Raw genomic sequence first — 15,564 nt, 5'->3', positions numbered from 1 at the left:
TCTCAAATTGTCACCTAAAAAGAATGGCTCAGGTTTGGGAATCTCCCTCACATCCTCAGCTGTGAAGACTAATGCAAAAATTTTGTTTAGTTTCTCCACAATGGCCTTGTCGTCCTTGAGTGCTCCTCTAGCATGTCGATTGTCCAGTGCCCCCTCTGGTTGTTTAGCAGAATTCCTGCTTCTGATGTACTTAAAATAATGTTTGCTATCGCTTTGTGAGCCTTTGGCAGGGCCGGCTCCAGGCACCAGCGCAGGAAGCAGGTGCTTGGGGCGGCCAATTTAAAGGGGCAGCATATCTGGGTTTTCGGCGGCAATTCGGTGGCAGGTCCCTCATCCCCTCTCTTCCTCTTGGAGCTGCAGCCGAATTGCTACCGAAGAGGAGGAGAGGGCGGACCCGCCACCACAGTGCCGCTGAAGAAGCACCGTGATTTAGCTGCCGCTTAACTGCCGCCGCTCATCATCTTTTTTTTTTTTTTTTTTTTTCTCTGCTTGGAACAGCAGAAAAGTTGGAGCCGGCCCTGGTCCCTGGCCAGCTGTTCTTCAAATTCTTTTTTGACCTTCCTAATTGGAGTTTTACACTTCATTTGCCCAAGTTTATGCTCCTTTCTATGTGCTTCACTAGCATTTAACTTCCACTGTTTCACGGCTGCTTTTTTGCCTCTCACTGTTTCTTTTACATTGTTTAGCCACGGTGGCACTTTTTGGGCTCTCTTGCTATGTTTTTTTAACTTGGGGGATACATTTAAATTGAGCCTCTATTATGGTGTCTTTAAAAAGTTTCCATGCAGCTGGTTGTGGGTCCAGAAAGGAAGCAGCAGGTATCCCCTAGGGGCCTTGTCTACCCACAACTGGTGCTGGTTTCATTAACTCCTGCGGGGACACGCTTACTTTGATGTAAGAGCAGCTCAGTTTGGTTTAGCTTAAACACAAACCTAAATGAAACAAGCCTGGTTTACACTGAACTCGGAGCGTCCACATGGCCTTTCGCCCCAATTTAGGGTTTAAACCCAGGGTTTCTCTCCCCCTACCAGTACAATTACCGCGCTGCAGCTGTCCTGGTGCAGGGCCCGTGTGCACGCTCTCACTCCGGAATGACCGTGGCGCCCCTAGGTTTCCCTTTGGAGCCAAGTCCCGAATTAACCAGTGCGGCTGGTGAAGCGAACCGCTGCGTCCCCCCAGTTCCAGCCGGGGGCTGTCAGTGGCTCGGGCCCGCTCTGCCTCCCAAGCCCTGGGACCGGAGCGTTCCGGGCGGCACCATGTGGGAGGGGCCGGAGCCCCCCCTCGCAGCCGGACAGGCGGGGGCGCAGCTCCCGGCTTGCACCGCCTCCCTCCCCTCCCACCGACGTGGCAGCGGCCCCAGCAGTAGGCTCCGCTCCGAGCCCCCTGCACGCCCGGCCCGGTCCTGCCCCATGCGCCGCCTGCTCCTGCTGCTGGCCGGGCTGCTGGCGCCCCTGCGCGCCTACGAGCCGGACTGGGGGAAGCTGCAGGGGCTGGCCCGGGGCAAGGTGGAGGTAACGGCGAGGGGCGCGGGGAACCACCCGCTGCTTTGGGCTGGAGAGGTGGACGGGCACGGGGCGTGGGGGGATCGGGCCGGGCCGAGCGCTGGGGAACGAGGGGGCGGCCACGAGGCGTGGGGGGATCGGGCCGGGCCGGGCCGGGCCGAGCGAGGAGGCGGACACGGGGGGATCCGGCCGAGCGCTGGGGAGCGAGGGGGCGGGCATGGGATGTGGGGGGATCGGGCCGGGCCGAGCGCTGGGGAACGAGGGGGCGGCCACGGGGCATGGGGGGATCGGGCCGAGCGGTGGGGAGCGAGGGGGCGGACACGGGGCGTGGGGGAATCGGGCCAAGCCGAGCGCTGGGGAGCTAGGGGGCGGACACGGGGCTTGAGGGGATCGGGCCAAGCCGAGCGCTGGGGAGCGAGGGGGCGGACACGGGGCGTGGGGGGATCGGGCCAAGCCGAGCGCTGGGGAGCTAGGGGGCGGACACGGGGCTTGAGGGGATCGGGCCAAGCCGAGCGCTGGGGAGCGAGGGGGCGGACACGGGGCGTGGGGGGATCGGGCCGGGCCGAGTGCTGGGGAGCGAGGGGGCGGATCGGGGACTGGGGGCCAGGCCGAGCCCTGAGGATAAGGAGTGCTAGGAGTGGGTCATGCGGGGACTTGGGATGTCCAGGCAAGATGGGGGAACGTCCTGCCTCCCCGGCCTGTGTCTTAGCGCATCCCTCTTCCCCAAGCTCTCCCCGCCTCCGAGTGAGGGGAGCCCCGTGAACAGGCTGCTGTGCCAGCGCTTGGAACCCAAGTAGCCAAATTGGGGGGAGGCTGATCCCGGGGGGCTGGAGCAGGACCGCCCGCAGCCGGTCGCTGGCTGCTGCCTGGGGAGAGGAGCCTCACCCGTTCCCTTCCGTCCCGTCCGGGGAGTGAGAGCCTTCTCCTCTGCTGCGCCTTGGGGTACCCCTGCCACCTTGCGCCTCCAGAGCCCAGCTAGACCCAGTGCCTGCCCCTCCCTGTGTCGCGGGGGGTCTGCCGAACCCCCTGGGCAGGGTACCCCAAATCCTTCTGGGGAGACCTGGGCTGGAACTAGATCTGAGTGCCCCAGACTACCTGGGAGACGAGCTACCACCTGGGTCCTATGTCCACTCAGTGATTAACCAGGGGCATGTGGCCATCAGCATCCACCCACCCCCCATCCCAGGGAGGGGTACCGGGGTCGCAGGGAATCTGGGGAGGGGCCAGGGTGCTGGGATGGGGGGGCGGATGACCTGGGGGCAGGGGTCCCCTTTACCCGTGAGTAGCAGTTAGTGCTATGGGGCAGCTGGATGGTGACCACACACCAGTGGAAGGTGGGGACAGGCACAGCCCTAGTGGGGATGAACCCCCAAACTCTGGTTGGGGAAGGGGGTGGAGCCTCCCGATGAGTTCCCCTGGAAACCATTAACATGACCTGTTACTAGGACAACCTGATGCATGCTTCATTACCCTGGCAACCAGGCATTCTGCTTCTCCTGGTAACCTGGCCCTGGAGACATGGAGGAGCCCAGTGTGGGGCCAGGGCAGGGGCAGGCAGGGAGGGGCTAGGTCCAGCTAGGAGCAGCCCACCCTGCCCAGGGGATGAAAGGAAGGGTGGCCCCGTGGCTGGGGCCCTGCTCTGCCACAGGCTCCTTGTGGGAGCCTGGCGACTCACTGCCTTTCTGGCCCTGCACAGCCCCAACCCATTACAGACTGGGAGGAACTCAGACACTCTGCTGATGGGGGCCATAGAAGGACCAGCTGGGTCTGGGTGGGGTCAGTGGGATGGAGCAGAGGGCAGGCTGGGGCCCTGGGATATGGGGAGGTGCCCTACAGGTGGGTGAGCGGGTGTCAGAGGGGTGGAGAGGGCGTGCAAAGCCAGATTGAGGTGGTTATAAGTGGGATTGCAGGGGGCAAGGGGCGTGTGAGGCTGTGGAAGTGGGTTACAGGTGGGGCTGCAGGGCGAAGGGGCAGGTTGTTGGTGGAATTGCAGGGGGGATAGTGGGGAGATTGCAGTGGGGTTGTGGGGGCTGTGGGGGGCTGTGGGCAGCTCTCACTCCCCGTGCACTCTCTTTCCCGCAGACCTGCGGAGGATGATGGCTGAACCGCCTGAAGGAGGTGAGTGCTGCTGCTCCCTGGGCTGGGGACACAAGGATCAAGCCCCACCCCCTCCACTGGGCTGCCATACAGGGGACAGAGGCACCCCCTTGGCCTCCTCCTTGGGTCCTTCCTCCCCCAGGCTTGTGCCGGGGTCAGGCTCTCACAGTGCTTTGCCAAACCCCTCTGCCAGGGCAGCTCTGGCAGGATGGGCTGGTGCACAGGTCTCATGCAGCCTCCTGCTTTCCCTGGAGGTTCTGCAGTGTGAGGGAGCCCTCCTGGCCCTTTGCCTCGGGGGCAGCACTGATCTCTGCTCCCTTCCAGGTGAAGGCCTTTGTCACCGAGGACATCCCTCTGTAGTATCCTTTCCTGCTCTGGGGTGGGCCGGGCGGTGGATGGGGAGGGGGCTGGCAAACCTGGGATTTGGCTCCAAGATCCAAGCTCATATTTCCAGCCTGCAAGGCTGTGAACCCCTGTGCGTGTTAGTGGGTCTGTGTCGCCTGCCTGAGTCTGCAGACAGCCTGCGCCAAGAGCTCCCATTCATCCCAATTGGGTGTTGACTCTGGAGCCCGACGACCATTTACCACTAACTTGCCCAGCATGCCCAGAGCTGTGGGATGTGGTGGTGGCTCCTGGGGACAGCTGGCTGGTGTCCAGGGCTGCGAGGGATGGGCGCTATGAGATCAAGCTCCCTTTACCCTCAGAAATAGCATCAAGTCCCTGTGCCTGTGGGGAGGGGAAGCAGAGATGCTGCACCCCAGAGGCAGATGCTCAGCCACTTGCTGGAGGCTAAACCCCACACTGCCTCCCACCACATCTGGGGCCAGAGCCGCAGCCCTCTGCTTCCCTAGACAGTGTGCTAGGGCCGGGGTCATCCCAGGAGCTAGCCCGGGGGTTGCTGGGATGCTCAGTGAATTGCACGTCAGCAAGGGGCCCATGCCCTGCTTTCCCAGACCAGGGGACACAGAGGACCCTGCAACTTCCAGGCCTGGGGCCCTGAGTCACCCAGGCCATGGTCAGTGGGATGCTGATGCCAGGCCAGGGCCCTGCCCCATCACTGCCAGGATCCTTAAGGGCACCTTCCAGCCACAACCTGGTGATGAAGCATCTCCCTGGAGCTGACCCTGAGCTTGTGCTGCTCAGCTTCAGATACGAGGAGCTGGAGGTAAGAGCTGGCTGGGTGGGGGGGGAGAGAGGGGTGCTCCTGGGTACTCTTAGAATCATAGAATCTCAGGGTTGGAAGGGACCTCAGGAGGTATCTAGTCCAACCCGCGGCTCAAAGCAGGACCAACGCCAATTAAATCATCCCAGCCAGGGCTTTGTAAAGCCTGACCTTAAAAACCTCTAAGGAAGGAGATTCTACCACCTCTCTAGGGAACCCATTCCAGTGCTTCACCACCCTCCTAGTGAAATAGTGTTTCCTAATATCCAACCTAGACCTCCCCCACTGCAACTTGAGACTGTTACTCCTTGTTCTGTCATCTGCTACCACTGAGAACAGTCTAGATCTATCCTCTTTGGAACCCCCTTTCAGGTAGTCGAAAGCAGCTATCAAATCCCCCCTCATTCTTCTCTTCTGCAGACTAAACAATCCCAGTTCCCTCAGCCTCTCCTCATAAGTCATGTGCTCCAGCCCCCTAATCATTTTCATTGCCCTTCGCTGGACTCTTTCCAGTTTTTCCACATCCTTCTTGTAGTGCGGGGCCCAAAACTGGACACAGTACTCCAGGTGAGGCCTCACCAATGTCAAATAGAGGGGAATGATCTGCTGGCAGTGCCCCTACTTATACAGCCCAAATGCTGATAGCCTTCTTGGCAACAAGGGCACACTGTTGATTCCTATCCAACTTCTCATCCACTGTAACCCCTAGGTCCTTTTCTGCAGAACTGCTGCCTAGCCACTCAGTCCCTAGCCTGTAGCAGTGCATGGGATTCTTCTGTCCTAAATGCAGGACTCTGCACTTGTCCTTGTTGAACCTCATCAGGTTTCTTTTGGCCCAATCTTCTAATTTGTCTAGGTCCCTCTGTATCCTATCCCTACCCTCCAGCATATCTACCACTCCTCCCAGTTTAGTGTCACCTGCAAACTTGCTGAGGATGCAGTTGACACCATCCTCCAGATCATTGATGAAGATGTTGAACAAAACCGACCCCAGGACTGACCCTTGGGGCACTCCGCTTGATACTGGCTGGCAACTAGACATGGAGCCGTTGATCACTACCCGTTGAGCCCGATGATCTAGCCAGCTTTCTATCCACCTTAGAGTCCAGTCATCCAGCCCATACTTCTTTAACTTGCCGGCAAGAATACTGTGGGAGACCGTATCAAAAGCTTTGCTAAAGTCAAGGAATAACACATCCACTACTTTCCCCTCATCCACAGACCCAGTTATCTCCTCATAGAAGGCAATTAGGTTAGTCAGGCATGACTTGCCCTTGGTGAATCCATGCTGCCTGTTCCTGATCACTTTCCTGTCCTCTAAGTGCATCAGAATTGATTCCTTGAGGACCTGCTCCATGATTTTTCCAGGGACTGAGGTGAGACGGACTGACCTGTAGCTCCCCGGATCCTCCTCCTTCCCTTTTTAAAGATGGGCACTACATTAGCCTTTTCCCAGTCATCCGGGACTTCCCCCGATCACCATGAGTTTTCAGAGATAATGGCCAATGGCTCTGCAATCACATCCACCAACTCCTTTAGCACCCTTGGATGCAGCGCATCCGGCCCCACAGACTTGTGCTCGTCCAGTTTTTCTAAATAGTCCCAACCACTTCTTTCTCCACAGAGGGCTGGTCACCTCCTCCCCATGCTGTGCTGCCCAGTGCAGCAGTCTGGGAGCTGACCTTGTTCGTGAAGACAGAGGCAAAAAAATCATTGAGTACATGAGCTTTTTCCACATCCTCTGTCACTAGGTTGACTCCCTCATTCAGTAAGGGACCCACACTTTCCTTGACTTTCTTCTTGTTGCTAACATACCTGAAGAAACCCTTCTTGTTACTCTTAACATCTCTTGCTAGCTGCAACTCCAAGTGTGATTTGGCCTTCCTGATTTCACTCCTGCATGCCTGAGCAATATTTTTATACTCCTCCCTGGTCATTTGTCCAATCTTCCACTTCTTGTAAGCTGCTTTTTTGTGTTTAAGATCAGCAAGGATTTCACTGTTAAGCCAAACTGGTTGTCTGCCATACTTACTATTGTTTATACACATCGGGATGTGGGGAGTAGGCTTGGGGCTCTGGCTGTGGGGTCGCTCCCAGCTGCTTGTCCCAGCAGGGGATGTGTTCTGCAGTCATCCTGTGAAAGCCAGTGGGAGGCTGTCGGCCATGGTGCTGGACTGAGAGGAGCCCTGGTCCTAGCTGTGGGAGGGGGCTGAGCCTGCAGGGGGCTGAGTTGCTGGCCCAGCTGTGACTAGGGCTGGGGCTGCTGGATGTCCGGCACTGCAATCCCTGTTTGTTTGTTTTTTGCAGAGAATTCCCCTGAGTGACATGAGCCGGGAAGAGATTAACCAGCTGGTGCAGGAGCTGGGATTTTACCGCAAGGAGGCACCTGATGCCCTGGTGCCTGAGGAGTTCCAGCTCGCCCCAGCCAGGCCTCTGCCCATCCTGCAAGCGAAGGAACAGGGTGCTGGACCACCCTTCCCCCCAGCTCCTGCAGCTAAAGGCGAGCACCCCAGGATGCCTGGCAACCAGGAACATCTGGATCTATAGAAAGCAGCCAAACGTGTGCATGGGGAGGGGTGTGTGTACACACACGGGGTGTATGGACTGGAGCTGTGCGTCCACCCCACTGGTAGGTGTGACACAGCTTCTGCCCCCCAGGGGGCATTGTTTAGGGCACAAGATGTTCTATACCAGCCCTGGGTCAGCTGCCCTCCCCTGCCTGCTGCCCAGCCCCGTGGCTGTTAACAGGCAGTCCCATGGCACCCAGACCAGGCTGCTAGTGCTTCTGTGCTGTGCCAGTGCCCCCTGCCTGCAGGGACAGAATGAAGCCCTCAGCTGAAAGCTCTGGGTGCTGAGGGTGGATGAGCTGAGTCCCAGAGGGCACAGGGTTGCTGCCCCCTGCCATCTGCGCTGTGGTCCACGGGCTTGTGTCCACAGCTGGAATAAAGGCCCCTTCACCCCACCTGTTGCAGTGTGTCATCTTCTTGCTGGGGGGGGGGGTTGGGGAGCCCCCCCAGCTGATTACAGCAAACACCACCCCAACCCATCAGCACAAACAGGGGCCCTGGGTGGGGGATGCGGGGAACCAGCACTGTAGTCAGGCTGCAGCTGGTGGCTCAGACCAGACCTGGGGCTTTTAGGGGCTAGTCCTGGCTGCTCTTTGTTGCTGGCTCCCCAGCTGCCGGGGAGGGAAGCCCCCTTGCTGGTCCTGGCTGATTGACAGAGCAGCAGTGGGCCCTGCAGAAGAGCCAGGGGCTGAGTCGGGGTCTGCCCTGTGTCCAGGAAATGGGTTGGTGGAGCCATGCAGGGGGCTCCTCACTGGGAACTGGACAGTGGCCTCGCTAACCACATGGCTCCACTCCCTCCCTGCTCCCGTGGTGGGAGCCGGAGCAGCACCCCCGTTCTCAACACCCGGTCTGGGCTTACGCCAGCCCAGCCAGTGCTGGCATCTCAGCCATGGGTATTAGCCAGCGGGGAGGGTAGGACGAGTGTCTGATCCTGGGAGCCTGAGCAGAGGGGATGTGGGTAGGGGGAGCAGATGTCCCAAGCTTTTAAGGACAGTCCTGCTATATGGGGCTTTTTCTTATATAAACTCCTGTTACCCCCCACCCCCTGCCCCGATTTTTCACACTTGCTGTCTGGTCATCCTAGATGTGGGTGCGGCTCAGCCAGGAATACACCTAGCATGGATGCCCCAGAAACAGTGCAGCCTCTTCAGGTGCAGCGTGGCTTCAGAAGTCCCCCATGCCCCACACTTGGCCCCTGCAGGAGCCTGGCACAGGGACACCAATAGGGCAGGGAGACAGACACATCTGCCTCCTGCCCTTAGGCTACAGCCCTGCTGGTGGTTCCAGGAGGCGCTCAGACCACAGGGATCCACTTTGCAGCCATAACCACAGGGTTGAGGGTGGAAAATAGGGGGTAGGGCCTAGCTCTGCTCCATGAACCCACCGGCCTGGGGGCTGCAGCCATCACAGGTGAACTGGTGGTGGAGAGGGGAGCAGGGCAGAGGGACTGGAGCCACCCACAGTGCCTGCTGGCAGGGAAAGGAGCTGGCCAGGCCAGAACTGGGCAGAGCAGCAGGTGAGAGAATGCAGGGCCCTTCCCCTAAAGGAGAGGGAGGCACTGTGTGCATGCCCCATGCCCCCCCCCCGCCCCACCCCAGGCAATGGGAGGGTAGCAGTGCTAACCGGGGCAGCCTGCAGAGCCAGGACAGTGGGAGCATTGCCACAGCCAGCCCTCTGCCCACCCAAGGGTGGCAAGGAGCAGAGGCCGGACCCTGTATAACAGAACTTTATTGTCAGGCTGGTGATACAAGTGTCTACGCAGGTGTAGAAATGGTTATACAATCGGCTAGTGACACTGAGTGCAAAGGGCCCAGGGCCAGGTCAGAGGGCTGGGAATTGAGTGGGAGGTACCAAGCCAAGCCCTGGGGGGCTGTCCTACTGGGAAGGGCCTATGCCCCAGGAGCCCACCCCCTCACCAGGTTCCAGTCCAGCTCCCCAGGGCAAGGGGGATGTGGGTCCCAGCACTGGCAGTGGCTCCTGGGGATGGGTGTTAGCAGCAGTGTGCCAATGTGGGAGCTGCCCCCAGGCTTGGGCACTGCTGAACGTGGAAGTTCCCAAGGGAGAGGGCTGCAAGCAGGAGCGTGAGCAGCACCCTTCTGGGGTGCACCTCCCCCCAAGGGCCAAGAACTCCACCACGCACATGTGTGCTGCACCCAGACCCCAGCTACCCAGGCCACAAGCCCTGGGATGCTCCCTCACCTGCCCCCCTAACTCCAGCAACAACCCCCTGGGCCAGGTGTCTACAGTACCATGCCAGCCCATTGCCACCATGCGGCGCCCAGGGCCACAGCCAGACAGGGCAGGGCCTTGGCCCCACAGCCAGCCTGAGACGTACACAGGGCTCTCCCAGCCCAGCGGGGAGGGGGGGTGTATTGCACAGCATAAAAACAACTCCTTTAACATGAATAACTTAAAACAACACTATAGAAAGCACAGGGCAGGGGGTGAGAGCCAAGCTGGCAGGGGGACCAGGCCAGGGACCATGGGGCAGAGCAGCAGCTGGAGGGAGCTTGTAGCATGGACAGAGGGGGCAGAGCACAGACAGTGCAGGACTAGTCTCAGCCTCACCCAGGCCACTCAGGGCAGCCTGGTGGCTAGACAGGTCTGCTGGGGGCAGGTGGGCGCCCCCCCTGCACACCTGTGTCCTTGCGGGGGGCAGCAGGGGTCTATTCACACTGCAGCCGTGCCCAGGGCAGCGGGGGCAGGATGGGGGGGCTCTAGAACTCTTTCTGCCGCAAGCGTAACTCATGGCGCCGCAGGTGGTTGTAGAGGGATTGCACGTAGGTGAAGACACACTTGGAGTCTGGCCTCTTCCCCATGATCATCATGTCTTCCACCTCCACCAGGGGCATGCAGTCAACCAGCATCCTGCGGGGAGAGGGCAATGAGCCATGGGCACGACTGCCTCCTGCAGGCCAGCCCCTGCCCTGCCGAGAGCCCCCACTGCTCAGCTCCCACCGCACACCTGCCGAAACCCCACACAGCCCCTCCCCAGTCCCAGCCACCAAGCACCAGGCCTTGCTCACATCCTGCATAGCCCCCCCCACCCAGCAGCACTAGCCACCACCCAGGGCTCCCTCCACAACCAGCAGCCCTCTGGGCCCAGCTGGCACAGGTAACCCTGGTGCATCAGCCTCTCCCTTCACTTAAACATCTCGGACAAACACACCCAGGCAGGTGGGGTGCCCATCAGCGCAGCTGCTCCCTAGGTCCTGCCCACACGACCCACTGCCCAGAGCCTTGGCTTTCACCAGCCAGCCAGCGACTTGGCCCCATGACCCCCAAAGCTGGCACCTGCCACGTATCCCACTTTCTCCTCCCAGCCCCACCCCCACATCCCTGCCCCTGCTCCTCTCCCCGTGAGCTCTGAGGTGGCCCCAGGCCTGCTCGCCTCAGCTGCCTGGCTCCAGGACTAGTGCCCGTTGCCTTTAAATCTTGGTCCTGACTTGAGTGCAGCCTCCCTCAGAGCCCCAGGCCAACACACACACCCCTGGCCTCTGCTCACCTCCAGCACCTGGAGGGGGCCGTGCCCTCAGCCCATGTGTTAACCTGTTCCTTGGATGTTCCCACAGAAAGGAGCACCCCCCAGCACCGCCCGGCTGGGGAGCTGAAGTGCCACCCTCCCTTGTCCTGTCTCCCTCCTAAGCCTCCCGCCCCTTGGGTCCCATGGCAGTCACCTCCGCCTGGCCCCTCTGACAGGAACAGGGCAGCCTAAAGCTTTAGCTCCAGTGCCAGCCATGGGGCAGCAGGTACCCAGAATAAGGGCAGATGTTTGCACGAGTCCCTGACCACACACCACAGGACTCACCCCTTCTCCCCACAAGAGCCTCCTCTGCAGTTTCTCTCTGTGCTCCCCCAATCCTCCATCCTCTCCCCCCCTGCAGCCAAGGGCATGCTGTGCCCAGCTGAGAACACAGCAGCAAGGCCCTGCCACCATGTCCCCTTCGCCCCAGGATGGGGGAGTTCCTTTCTGCACAGGCCCAGAAATCACAGTGCCCTCCCCCCAAATGTGCACAATCATCCCACTGGCACCATAACAGGTGCCTCAGGCAAAGGGCCTGATCCTGAACTCCCATCCTCATATCGGCAGCCTGAGCGCGTGGGCAGATCACAGGGCCAGGCCCAGGGTGGCCCAAGGCCTCAAACGGCGGCAGGCACTGCTCACCCGCCCCAACACTTCCCCAGCTCTGGCAGTCGACTGGCAGCATTGGAGCAACCCAGGCAGGCCCCCGCTGGCTGAGGAGGCTGCCAGTCTGCTCCCTAACACTCCTGATTGCAAATTGCCCCATCAGGAACCAATGTGGGTGGCTGCCCCCAGAGCTGTGCACCAGGCAATCCGCAGCCTGGGCCTGAGGTGAATGGGTACGCTCCAGCCTTGGCAGACTCGCCCTCCCCGCCCAGGCCCGAGAAACCAGTGTCTTTCCAGGTCCCCAGGCAGAGGCTGCGACGCCATCAGCCCCAGGCTGAGGCTCTCCCCTGGTGTCACAGCAGGATTTGAAGCCCGGCTGGGATACAAGCTAGGAGAGCGAGTGGGCACAGACAGGCAGTCTAGGTACTGCATGGGCAGAGGCACATCCCACACCTCCCCCAGCCAGGGCCCTCCAGGGCTGCTCACCCCCCAGAGCCCATTGTCCTTGGCCCCGGTGCCACGAGCCCCCTCGCCCCCCAAGCAGCTCAGCTGTGACCTGCTCTGGCTCATCTCCCACCAGGGGAAATACCCTTCCCTGCTCATCGAGCCAGCCCCAGGGCAGACACAGAGTGGAAGGAAGCAGGAGCCTGGTTTTGCAGCTTCTCCCAGGGATGACAGTGCCAACATGGCCTGGCACACAGCAGCTCCTGACACAGGCTGCTGATGTAAATGTTCTGGTGCTGCAGGTTGCACCCCAGGCCTGCCCTGGCTCCACATGCCAACAGCTCCTGTGCTGTCCTTCCCAGAGCAGGAGGTACGGCCCTGCCAGCACACCCATGCCAACGGGGCAAGGGGGAGAAATGCTACAGCAAGCTGCCCAGGGCCCACAGGGGTAGCCTATCAAGGTCCCAGCCTGCAGCTCAGCACCCTCTCAGCACCGGGGGTGGGGGGGGGGCAATGCATGCTCGGAGCTGTAGTTCCTGTGCCACACCCCAGCCAAAGCAGAGGGGTCTTGCTGTATTAACTCCCTGCGAGCAGCCAGGGCAGAAACCGCGCCTGGAGCAAAGAGAACTGGGGCTGCAAGGGGAGTTGTAGCATAGCTACGCTGCAAAGAGCAGATGAACCAACCCGGCAGGCCCAGCCAAGCTGCACCTCACCTCCTTCCCCTGGACGGCTGCTCTGCAGGGGAGCTGGTGAAAGGCTCAGGGCTGAGCCTGTGAGGTGCCTGCCAGACCCACCCTCAGCAGTGTCATGGAAGCCCTGGGTGCAGCACTGGGGGAGGAAGTGTTGCAGGTCTGGGCCACAGCCCAAGCAGGATTACTAGTTTAGTACCAGCCCCTTGCCTGCCCCAGGGGCACATAGCGCCCCACCACCACCTCCCCAGGAGAGGATGCAGGGGGAAGCTGCAGCAGAGGCAAAGGTTATTGGAGCGGGGGAGTGGGCAGGCCAGGCTGGGCATGGCCCAGACTCTGCACCCAGAGCTCCAGCACAGGCTCCCAGAGGCAGATTCCACTGGGAGCCATTGTCACTAGCCCCAGGAACACAGCAGCTGTTGCAAAAACAGTGCAGGAAAGGAGACGTGGAGGCTCCCTCAAGGCCCCCGCTGGCTTGCCAGGCTCTGCCAGCAGCTCTGCTACCTGGGACTGGAATGAGGGGGAGTGGATTTTAATAGGGCACATGGCTAAATCGTGGGGAAGCACTGGGGCTCTGCAGAGATGCCAAGCCCCACAGCAGAGAGCAGCAGCCCTGCCTGGAGCACAGAAGGGGCAGAGGGGTGAGCCTGAAGGAATGGAGTTGGTAACCCACTGCCAGGCCTTGCCCAACTCGCGCCCAGGAAAGAGCCGCGCATTCAAGCCCATCTGACATCCCAACTGCAGAGGGAGCAAGGGCTGGTGGGGCGAGCACAAGCCTAGAGCCAGTGTCCCCCTCCCCCGGGCTGGCACAGACCCCCTGAGCAGCCAGCCCAGCGGAGGCCGGGCTGAGACTGGGGGCCCAGGGCTGAGATGGCTCGTGCCTGTAAAGCACTGAGAGATCACTGTGTGGAAGTGCTCGAGGGGGATGAAGGATCCCTCTGCCCCCAGACATCAGCCCCTTCTGTTGAACAGGCCCTGACACCGGGTGCCCCAAGTGCATGGTGCAGCAGGAAGGAACAGCCCCCAGCAGTGGCAGCTATGGGTACAGCAGCAGGCTGCTTTGTAGCCAGCACCTAGGACCCCCCAACTCACTGTGAAACAGCCCCATAATGCAGAAGACCCCTCCCCAGCCCCCGTCTGTCCGGGCACTGGAGCCCCTTGGCACCGAGGCAGGGGCTCAGACAAAGCCCAGCTGCTCACAGCCCTGGTGCCTGGCGCAGGCTTCCTACCACCAAGTGGTTGATTTCCTAGGAGCCAGGGGCCAGGCGTTCCCTGCGCTGCTCAGGCCTGGGGCAGAGCCTAGAGCAGGAAATCCCCCCCAGCGAGGCCTGCGGGGGGGGCCTGCCCCCAGGGCATCAGAGAGCCCGTGCCTGACTCCCCTCACAGAGGCGGAGGAGTTCCTCTCACCTGCAGTATTAAAACAACAGCACTAAGCGAGAGTAGGCACCAACCCCCTCCCTCTCACAAGCTCAGCCCTTCTTCCCCGCCCCCGCCTTAGAGGGAGGAGTCTGTCCCCCACCCACCCCACCCTTTGCACCTCACCCACCCCACCCTTTGCCTGCCTTGTGCAGGGCTGAGATCACTCAGCAACCTTCCAGCCAGGGAGCGCCACGTGCTGCCTCGCCACTCATTAGCCCCTTCAGCAGACTCCCACCTCTGCAGGTGGGGAAACCGAGGCACCACTTGCCCAAGGATACACAGCGAGCCGTTGCAGAGCTCCATCCACCAGTCGTGTGCTGCTGCCAGTTCTGAGCGCGCACCCCTTGCAGCGTGTTATTCTCCCAGCTCAGGCCGCCTGGGCAGGGCGGGGCAGTAAGGCAGTTGTGGGCAGTTGAGATGGAAGTGAAGGGATGCTGGCTTGCGACAGAACAGCTGGGAGCTGCTGCTCACTACTACTGCACCCAGCTGCAGCAGCCCGGCTCCCCCTGAGCCAGAGTAACAGCAGAACCCAGCAGTCAGCTGGGGACCCACACGAGAACCTGTGCTGAGTGGGCTGCCCCATGGCCCTGCACACGGAGCTTCCCACCCTGCCTCCCGCTCTCGCCAACACCTGCTGATCTGCACCAAGGGAGGGCACAGCCCTACCCACCTGGACCAGCTGCTGTATGCCCTGAAGGGGGGGGGGGGGGCTCAGTGCACACGCAGTTCCCAGCCCTCCGCACACCCGGCTCAGCACTCCCTGCCAGGACCGCTGGCGCTGGGAGTGAAAGGGGCTCGCTGGCCCAGCGGCTTCCAGGCATTTGCCAAAGTGCCAGTGTGATGAAGTGGGGCTGTTCTTAACGTTTCCTTTGAATACTGTGTGGGTGCCTCAGTTTCTGGCCAACACTCTGTCTCTTGGCAACTAACGGCCTGGGCCCATCCCCCCTGCAAGGGGATGCTAAAGGTGTGGGAGAAAAAAGAGATCCAGTGACCTCCTGACCTGGGAAGAGACAAAGACCAGAAAGGAGGGGCTGGAGGGGGTTTCAGTTTGGAGCTGGCTGAGGACAGGAAGTGAGGGCAGACGGGGTTGTCTGGCTCGTTGGGCACCAGAAGGGACCCAGCTGAGAGGTCCTCTTTTCTGTACCTACAAGCTCTGTTTTAGACCATGTTCCTGTCATCAAATAAACCTCTGTTTTACTGGCTGGCTGAGAGTCACATCTGACTGTGAAGTGGGGGTGCAGGACCCTGTGGCTTCCCCAGCACCTTGCCTGGGCAGACTCGCTGTGGGAAGCACGTGGAGGGGCAGAGGATGCTGAATGCTCCAAGGAGAGACCCAGGAGGTGAAGCCGGGTGAGCTTCTTGCCCTGAAGACAGTCTGCTCCGAGGGACAGGAGGCTCCCCAGAGTCCTGACTGGCTTTGTGGGGAGCAGTTTCAGAGCATTGCCCAGGGACTCCATGACAGCCAGGACAGGGCAGGCACCGCCCTGTGTCCCTCCCCCAACAGTGCCTCCTTGCTTCCACCAGCGTGGGCCTGGAGAGGGGCAGCACCAGCACT

The 15,564-nt window shown here is 60.8% G+C and overlaps 2 protein-coding genes across 5 annotated transcripts in view; one reads left to right on the top strand and one right to left on the bottom strand.

Moving 5' to 3' along the window:
* The first annotated feature begins 1,356 nt into the window (after window positions 1-1,356).
* On the top strand, window positions 1,357-7,723 carry SELENOM (selenoprotein M). The gene is made up of 5 exons (XM_050923887.1): window positions 1,357-1,511; window positions 3,585-3,620; window positions 3,924-3,958; window positions 4,686-4,764; window positions 7,069-7,723. The coding sequence occupies exons 1-5, from the start codon at window positions 1,410-1,412 to the stop codon at window positions 7,306-7,308; spliced, it is 492 nt and encodes a 163-aa protein (XP_050779844.1). The 5' UTR covers window positions 1,357-1,409; the 3' UTR covers window positions 7,309-7,723.
* A 1,315-nt stretch (window positions 7,724-9,038) lies between these two features.
* SMTN (smoothelin) overlaps window positions 9,039-15,564 on the bottom strand; it is a 50,573-nt gene continuing 44,047 nt past the window's right edge. For 3 of the 4 annotated variants that reach the window (XM_050923711.1, XM_050923715.1, XM_050923713.1), the window contains one exon: window positions 9,039-10,196. In XM_050923711.1, coding sequence (XP_050779668.1) covers window positions 10,046-10,196 — 151 coding nt within the window. In that variant the 3' untranslated portion in view covers window positions 9,039-10,045. The remainder of the gene's footprint in view (window positions 10,197-15,564) is intronic. The other variant, XM_050923714.1, reaches the window with a different exon arrangement.

Source organism: Gopherus flavomarginatus, chromosome 15 (genome assembly GCF_025201925.1).
Source record: "Gopherus flavomarginatus isolate rGopFla2 chromosome 15, rGopFla2.mat.asm, whole genome shotgun sequence".
Classification (NCBI taxonomy): domain Eukaryota; kingdom Metazoa; phylum Chordata; order Testudines; family Testudinidae; genus Gopherus; species Gopherus flavomarginatus.
Note: the sequence above shows the minus strand (reverse complement) of the source record. Positions and strands in the feature narration are given on the sequence as shown.